The following is a 9,260-nucleotide window of genomic DNA, read 5'->3' as shown; positions in this document are numbered from 1 at the left end:
GTTGTATTTTGTTAAAGTGATGGTATAAAATAAATAAAGTGGATTTTAGAGGTGTAAAATGTTCATTTCATGAAAATGCTCTTACAATATATTCTACACATGTTTTGCCTCCAATCCACGGCTCTCAAAATACTAGCCTCACCCTGAATATAAGCAGAGAAAATATAAATAAGCATTTATTGTAAATTAAGAACCATAGAAAAGGTTATAATCACCTTTAAAATATAAAATAAAATATCAATTTGGGATGTTTAGTGTTGTCTTTCTTACAACAATAGCATTAGCACTCACATTTTGTTGATCCCAGCCCAAAAAAGTTATTGAGCTCAGCATCTGTGTCATGTTAACGTAAATGGACATGTGGTCCTGTTTAGAGATTATTTCTTTTCCTTTTCTGAGGTAGATCAAAGAGGCCTTCAACTAACCTCACTAATTGTTTTTTTTTTTTTTTTTAATATATATATAATATATATATATATATATATATATATATATATTATTTTATCTTATCTTCATTATTGAGTGCAAAAAACAAAATATCACATGTTCAACTATCTCTAAGCCCAACAACCAATATGTTCAACACACCACATGCTAATGCAACGACAAGCCTGAAGCTCCTTAACATGTATTAGGAGTGCACGTAAGTATATGCAAAACAATTTAATTACATCCTCACAAATTCTCTGTCACCACTTTAAGTCTTCATCCAAAGTTGCAAGTGCGGGTTTGATCCAAGTGCAGTTGTAATGTTCCTTTCCATGGGTTGAAATTCTGGTAAAGTAATTACTGAAAAATGACCTGCACTCGTTGGTTTTGAGAGAGTAGATTACGCACTTGTTGTCTTGGACATTCGGCAAGTAAATCTTATTGCGCATTCCTCTCTTCACAGCCAGTTCTAAGAAGGAACTCCCAAGACTTACATAGAGCATTTGATTTCCCAGATTTTTACTGCATCCCATTTCATCGTGTCAAGGTTCAATGAGAAAACATGTATACATGGCTCATAATCTTTGACTTCAAACACTGCAAACAACTTCCCATTGCCTTCCACCAAGTAATTATGTACAAGTTTATAAAGCAGTGCTTTTGGAAATCGAATAGGATAAGTAATTCTCCAACGACGTTCATTAGGATCAAAGACAGCCACCACAGGTACCTGGCACAAACAGTAGCACATCCCCTCAAATAAAATGGGATTGCAATTAGATAATAATTGAATATCATCTGGAATCATCACTGTAAATGGAAAAATCCTCCAGCTCTCTTCGCCACGCCTAATAATACAAAATTCACGAGCAAAAAATGGTATTCCAATAACAAAACAGTCTTCACCAGTGGGAGGTGTTGAAAAAGTCATCGTCTCGATTGCAAACGGTAAACAAGGAAGTTCTATTTTAGTCATATTGAAGGGTGGAAGAAAAAGACACTTCGGTCGTCACGTTTATCACTAGATAAGAGCAACCATCCATTTTTCGAGTACCGGATTCGGACACCCATCAATGCTGGAATGTCCATTTGGTAAGGACCATTGTATAATGGATGATAAATCCTGCATTTGCTGCCACCCAAAGTTAGCAAACATGGAGAATCCAATAAGGTTGGAAATGGAAGCGGCCGATATATTGGCGGACTTGAACGCCATGATCTGCATATGGAGCGAAAGGTAATACGGCTTTGTGTATCACGTAGATGCTTCACCACTAGATCAAGAAGTTCTTGTGGAAGGTCAGACCACAGTTTCTTCTCTTGGTCTTTCTTGCATAACTGAACAAAATCTTCAGCATTCTTCAAGGATTTTTCATTCTCAGCTTTTTCCATGTTTTTGTTGAGATTCTGTGCTAAGCCTGAAATATGAACAAACACACGAAGTACAAGGTCAACCAACCAACGGGATTAAAAAGAGAATAGTGTGTGCATCAATGAGCATAGGTTTGTTCCAAACGTCAACAGAAGCTTTTCTTGTTGGGATAAACAAATCTATAGGGTAAACAATGAACAGTAAAGCAAAATAGTTGCTTGAAAGTTAAGGGGGTGTTTTGTACCCAAAAAAAAAAAAAATAGTATACCCTATAAGTTGGGGCCAATTCCATTAGATCCATCAAGATGATGACATGTGTTTAATTCAACACTAGACTCAAACCAAATCCTATTATATATAACTTCAATTTTTGTGGGATTTAAGTAATTAGTAGGCAATCTTGCTCTCAAATCTTGTTTTTGAAGAGAGCAAAATCATCTGTCAACATAAAATATTGAACATAAATATAAGTGGGCTGCACTTCAAATTATTCTTTTATTTTATTTTATTTTCTCTTTCTCTTTCTTTCTTTTTTATTTTATTTCAATAAGCAACAAATAATTCGTTGAACCTAAAATCAGGGTCGAACCCGAATCTTATTAATCAAATTACAATACCACCCTTGTGGTATAATCTAAAAATACAAAGAACTCTATTACTTGGACCTAATTTGATTAATCAGATATCTCAACCAAAAAAATTTGATGAATCAGATCATCAAATCCTAAACAGTATCTTCAAACCAAATTTTTTTTTTTTCAATGGTAGATGGGGATCATCCAAAAATTACAGTACAGATAAATTATAAAAAAAAAAAAGAATGAGAATTCATATGAATAGATATCAAATTGCAAAGCAACTCCACTACTTTTTTTCGAACCCGTGTCATTGAAGAAAATAAATATTCTCAGAAACTCATTTACAAAACAAAACACAAAAAAAGGGGACTATTATGTTTATATATTTCTTCAGAAGGTCAGGATGATAATATGAATTCCAGAATTCCCATAACGAATCGACTCTAATGATGAATAAAAAAAAAATTGAGAAAAAAACCGAACAAATACTGAACTAACATATTGAAAACGAAAAAAAAGAAGAAGCATATATGTCACAATTTTTTGGTTAAAAAAAATCAATAGATTTCAAATAAGAAATAATATATGAAAAATAAAATTACAAAATTGAGGAAACTCACAGTTTAACAGGTTTTAGTCTTGCGATCTTATATGCCCATGAATGTGGTTTGATTGTTGTAGTGAAGAGGTGAATCAGTTTGCGTAGTTTTAGAGGCCTTTTATAGATTATTCTCAAGGAAAAAAAAAAAAAAAAAACCGACTTACAAAATCCAACTAGTATTAGGAATAGTACTATTCTCTGAGTTCGAGTTGATTTGTTCTTAATGAAAAAGAAAAGAAAAGAAAAATAATCATTAATTAAAAAAATCAAGGGGAACCGACTTACAAAAGTTGTCCCAGTTCCACGAGGAAACGGCATTGTCTTGGGGTGCTATATATACAGCGCTTCGCCCACATCGAACGATTAAAACCTAGCACCTCTTTAGTTCTAAAGTCAGTGGAGGAAATTGATTTCAAGCAAGAAGTTGATTTGTTTGAAACGCAGCCAAACAAAAAGCAGGTACGTTATATCTCACAATCAAAAGTAGTTTCTTTTTTGAAACAAGCTCCAAAGTCCAAACTCAACATCAAACCCACGGCTACCCAACCAAAAAGAAAGATTTTTGAAACAAGCTCCAAAGTCCAAACTCAACATCAAACCCACCGCTAAACAGACAAATCCCAAAAATCCCTTCTTTTCAAATCTCCACAGCCACACCCAAATAAATTTTTTTTAAAAAAAAAATCCCATTTTTCAATCCTCAAAGCAAACCCAGAAATAACCAAACCAGCGGAGGAGATTTCGGATAAAAAAAATAAATAAATATAAAGAACTGAGGCGTGGCTGAAGGTGAGAGTCTTGGCCTGTTCGAGATCAGAGAGAGAGAGCTGAAGGAGTGACTGTGAGGCCAAGGCGTGGCTCAGAGTGAGGTCGAGGAGTGACTGTGAGGCCGAGGCGTGGCTGCGTGCTCTTGTGCGTGGCTGTGTTCTCGTGCGTGGCTGAGTGCTGCGTGCTCGTGCCGTGCGTGGCTGCGTGAGTGACAGAGAGATTGAGTTTGATGGTGTGCGTGAGTGACAGAGACTCAGAGAGAGAGATTGAGTTTGGTGGCGTGAGTGACAGAGAGAGAGAGATTGAGGGTTAGGGAGACGCGGCTGGGTCTGGGTTAGAGAAATAGGGAGTTAGGGTTTAGTTACAACCATATATATATATATATAGCAGGGGCATTTTAGTAATTTTATGGTAACCGGGTCATATCCGGGTCGAGTTTCGGGTCGGGTCCAGGTTTTATTAATAAAACCCGGACCCGTTTCGGGTTTTTTTTTAAAACCCATACTGGACTCTATTCTTTATTGGGCCGGGTAAAATTCGACCTATTAGGGTCGGGTCGGGCCGGGTATCCGCGGGTCGGATCTAAATTGCCATCCCTAATCCAAACCAAATCCTTAATTGGAAGTGACTACATGTTTTTTTGTTTTGTTTTTTGTTTTTTTAAGAATGGAAGTGACTATCAGACTATGTTATGTTGAGGTGTGGTTAGTGCTAAACTTATTTTACAACCAAAAAAACAGAAAATATTTTGCTGCCAACATTATATCACTTTCTGCTCTTATCTCACTGAAGTACCTTATTATTTAAGTTAATTTAGAATTTATAAACTGCTCTTGTGAAGAATAATCAACTTAATTTTCTTGTCTTAAAGGAATGGAGCCGACACATGAAAGGAAAGAGCATAGGCAAGAACTGAGCGATGAGAAACAGCTTATGCTTCTTAATCCTCCCACTGTCCCACAACCATATCCATGGTTACTAATCTTTGATGGGAAAGATCAAGAAAGGCAAACTTTCTTTAGCATATCAGAAGATCGTTTCTACACAAGGACCATTCCTGAAATGCACAATAAAGAAATAATATATACTTGTAATAATGGATGGTTGGTGTTAAGGGATCTGATCAACTCAATGAATGTTTGTCTTTTAAATCCTACTTCTAAAGAGACGGTGCAGCTCCCACCATTGGAAGACGATGATGAGTATACTTGCATTTTGTCATCATCACCAAGTAACCATAACCATCAATGCCAAGTGGTATTCATAGATTCCAAATGCATGTTTTATTTTTGCCGGCTTGGTGATTCCAAATTTGATAAACAAGTGTTCGAAACAGAGATGCCACTGGGCAGGATTCATATGAAAGATGCCACATTTTTTGGAGGAAAAATTTACTTTTTAGTGAGCCTTGGTTTTGCAATTTATCCATTATTTATTGCTGAGTACGTGGATTCAGAAATACATTTTACAAAGTTGGGAATAGAGGAATATCATCTCCAATCACCCCAAGATATAATAAGTTCCTCTTCTTATCTTATTGAATCGTGTGGTGAAATCTTATTGCTTCAGAAGATGATGTTTGGAATCTATAGGAGAAACGTTTTTGGTTTCTTGGTTTTTCGCATGGATTTGTTAGAAAATAAATGGGTCCAAGTGAAGAACATAGGAGAGCGCACTATTTTCCTTTCCCTGAGGGGTAGTAGTATTAGTACGCGTAGCATTGTAGCAAAAGGAGTCAAGCAAAATGCAATTTACTTTACAAAGGCCGCGGATCGATATCTTTATGTCTTTGACCTGGAAGACGATACCATTTCAAAGTCACTACCTTGCCCCATTGTAGCTTGTCAACGGTTATTCCTTGATTGGGTTATGTTGTCATAGGATTGTTATTATATTTTGGATGTTTCTTTATAAGTTAGCTCAGATAATGTGTTTTTATCATATTCTAGCAATAATGGTGGTTCATTGTTCGAGAAATAAAATGATAGTTTATAAAGGATAATGTATTTCTTTGCCTTTGACTTGGAAAAAAATGTACCATTATTGTTTGTGACCAAAAAGATATATGGTGATGGTGAATTAAATTTCAGAAAAAAGACAAAATTAACTTTTAATTTAGTTGTTCTGTATTAATATCTTAAAGTAGTGAATTAAAGTATTATTTAATTGCTTCTAAAAAACGTTATTATTCAGTTGTAACAAAAAAGTTGCTATTTATTTATACAAAAATATAATAAAATTCGTGTGATCTTTTTTCTACATGCCAAATGTTTTTTTTTTTTTTTGAAAACCTTTCTACATGCCAAATGTTAAAAATATTTTTTAGAACATTTTCAAAAATACTTTCAAACTCGCGGAAACAAATATATATATTTTTTCTTTTTGGCCCATCATATTCCATTTAGCTTTTATATTGTCATATATCTATCTAGGATATTTTTGCCTATCTAGGATATTTTTGCCTTCTCTCTCTCTCTCTCTCTCTCTCTCTCTCTCTCTCTCTCTCTCTCTCTCTCTCTCTCAAAAATCTCACGTGCCTTTATTGTTAGTACTTTGTATATTAACGGCAGATGACAGTTAGACTGAGATATTTATTTGGTTCAAGTATAAAGTTTATGAAATAAATTGGCCAAAATAAAAGTTCAAGAGATATAATAGCCACTATGTTAAAGTTTATGGGAGTATTAGGGCATTTTTCCCTATATTTTGCAATTAAATAACAATGCATAGTGATATATATAATACATGTTTTTTTTTTTTAGTTTTTTTTTGTATCATGTAGGTATTAAGAAAAAAAAAATGTAATCATCTTATTTATTACTCAGCCCCCAACCACAAATTCTTGGCTCCGCTGCTTATATTATGTGTGGATTTCACACATAAGACTCATGTTTATATCATATGAGATATTAGTGTACACTCTTTCCACAAAGTAATTTTTTGTACAAATTGTTAGAGAAAAATTAGTTCCAAAAAAGGATAATATGATATTTCAATATGTCTTTTAACAGTCGTAAAACATTTTATATTGTATGCCCGGTTTTGTGGTGATATATATTATATAGGGGACTAGGGGTTGCGATGGGAGTATAGTTGTTAAAATCGGATCCTACGTAGGATCGTTGAAGGTAGGTGAGATCGTAAATCGTAGGATCGGATTGTGAATAGTAAGATCCTACATATTTTCAGATTTAAAGAAAAAAAACATTAATAATGGCTTTGTGTGTTGAATAATCACGTAAATTATAAATTCATCCATAAAAACACTTAGATTTTCATCATATGATATAATTTGCATGTCATACATCGCTAAGTCTATACTAACGAAACAAATATATTTAAGTTTTGACCCAATGTATTTAAAAAGTTCAATAAATACTTAATTTGCAACCAAATACCAAAATATTTATCAAAACATATGGAAAATATTTCTAAGTTCTAAGTTCCAAATTTGAAATTCAAAATAAGTTAGCAAATGGAAACTAGCTAACTACAATATGAAATCCAAAAGCAAGATGAATATTAAAGTGAAGTGAACATTTAATTATTCCATTCTAAGGTTATTATAACCACCATCCTAAATTCCTAATCATCATCATCCATTTCATCATCCATGTAGACATTATATATTTGTATATTAGAAGTTTAAAAGACATCAAGATACAATTTCACACTTAACTATTCAAGTTATACCACTTAGTAACAACTAAAGAGCATGCTCAAAAAAATCAGTCAATCAATATACAAATACAAGGGTAACTGATAAAATTATTTAAGAAAATATTTTAGTAATATTAGAACACAAATTAGTATATTGATCAAACAAATTTAACAATATTATAGTTTAAAATGCAGCAAAGCCAATGTTAAATTCTTCATTTAGAAATGATGAAGTATTCTTTCATTTTGATTACAAGTGAACTAGAAACTAGAAAACATTTGCTTAGGTTGACATAATTTTATAAAATAAAAAATAAAAAGCCATATCATTATTACATGAAGAAATAAAAACCCTTAAAGCTTCATCAAAACAAAAAATTTATCCTATAAAAAAAAAAAAACAAAAAAATTATGTTTTTGGTAGGATTGGTAGGATCCCATACAATCCTACAATCCTATATGATCCTACACGATTTTACAATCCTATACGATCCTACCATTTTTACGATCCTAGTGCAATTCTAAACATTTTGATGAGGTGTGATTGTAAAATTGTGCGATTCTATAATCCAAATCGCGATTTTGACAACCATGGTTGGGAGATATCTGAATTTCCCCTAAAGAGTTTGTGGTATGTAATTCTTGCTATGGGGAAATGAAATCATTTGCAACTACTCTTTTGCATGTGGAAATTGATAGAAGATTATGTTACTTATTAGGTAAATTCATAAATTTAAATTGCAGTTCTCCTGGGGATCCCTTTTGAAAGGCTTGTCACGAATTCGCAACAACATATTAAAATATCATGTCTATAACTAGCACATTCAATAGTGTAACTAGAACCTAAGGCCTTGTTTGGATTTTGGTGAATTGAGTTAACAAAATTGAGTTTTGTTAACTCATAACCCAAAATCTATAGGGCCCACGGGCATGAACATTGTTTGGATGGGAAACTCTCGGTTCACTCAGTTAACAAAACTAAGTTTTTTGAGATATGGGTTAACAAATTTAGAAACTACCCAAGCTTGTTTTCAAGTCATGGGTTATGTTAACTCAATGGCAAAAGTGTAATTATAGTGTATTGGTGGCCCCTAATAGTAGTGTATTGTCACATCTACTTCTAATTACTATTGGCTTCTTTTCCTTTCTTTTTCTTTGTTTCTTTTCTTTTTCATTTTCTGACCTCCTCCTTTGCTTCAGTTCTTCTTCTTTCTTTCCTTTTTTTTTTTTTCCTTTACTCTTCCATAAACTTCTTTCTTCCTCCTCTCACTTCTCTTCCTCTCAAAAATTTGCTGCATCCGAAGCATTTGGCTAGCCGAAGAGAGCCCATCTAGCTAAGGAAGTTGCTGACTGAAAGAGGCTTGATCAAAGGGAGGCATGATCTGTGGTTGGCGAAGCACTCTCCCTCAAAACTTTATGATTTCTTTTTCTTCTTTATTTTTTTCTCGTTGTTAAAAAAGGCTGAAGCTTGAAAGTTTTGGTTTTTTTGGCTTATGGGTTTAAAATGAGGTCAAGATTAGATCAAAGAAGATCTTGATGGTCAAGGATTTTTTTGAATTTTTGTATTGAATTTTCTTAAAAAATTTATTTTGGCTATTCATCACTTTGTTGGGCCTTGTTGAAGTTTAACTGCCTTTTTCTTGAACAAAAGGTTCTCAGCATAATAACATTGAGCCAACTGATTTGCCAAACTAACACAATTGTCCCCTGTAGCTGGATTGGTATCCCTTTCATAGTTCATACGATATACAACCAATAGGTCCAATACTTGAAACAATCTCCCTAGCACCCAAATTGTAAAGCCTCTGTTAACGAAATCAATAACAAAGAAGCGTGAACTGGGTTTTGTGGG

General features: G+C 33.6%; 1 protein-coding gene and 1 non-coding gene across 2 annotated transcripts; one reads left to right on the top strand and one right to left on the bottom strand.

The window, feature by feature from the left end:
* Positions 1-523: 523 nt before the first annotated feature.
* Positions 524-4,094, bottom strand: LOC111984918 (uncharacterized). The gene is made up of 2 exons (XR_010632700.1): positions 3,266-4,094; positions 524-1,847 (listed from the first exon to the last, which is right to left on the bottom strand). It is a non-coding gene; the product is annotated as an uncharacterized LOC111984918 (transcript).
* A 527-nt stretch (positions 4,095-4,621) lies between these two features.
* On the top strand, positions 4,622-5,629 carry LOC111984961 (uncharacterized). The gene has a single exon (XM_024016579.1). It carries the CDS (start codon positions 4,622-4,624, stop codon positions 5,627-5,629), a length of 1,008 nt encoding a protein of 335 aa, XP_023872347.1.
* The last annotated feature ends 3,631 nt before the right edge of the window (positions 5,630-9,260 follow it).

Source organism: Quercus suber, unplaced genomic scaffold (genome assembly GCF_002906115.3).
Source record: "Quercus suber isolate HL8 unplaced genomic scaffold, Cork oak 2.0 scaffold_308, whole genome shotgun sequence".
Lineage (NCBI taxonomy): Eukaryota > Viridiplantae > Streptophyta > Magnoliopsida > Fagales > Fagaceae > Quercus > Quercus suber.
Note: the sequence above shows the minus strand (reverse complement) of the source record. Positions and strands in the feature narration are given on the sequence as shown.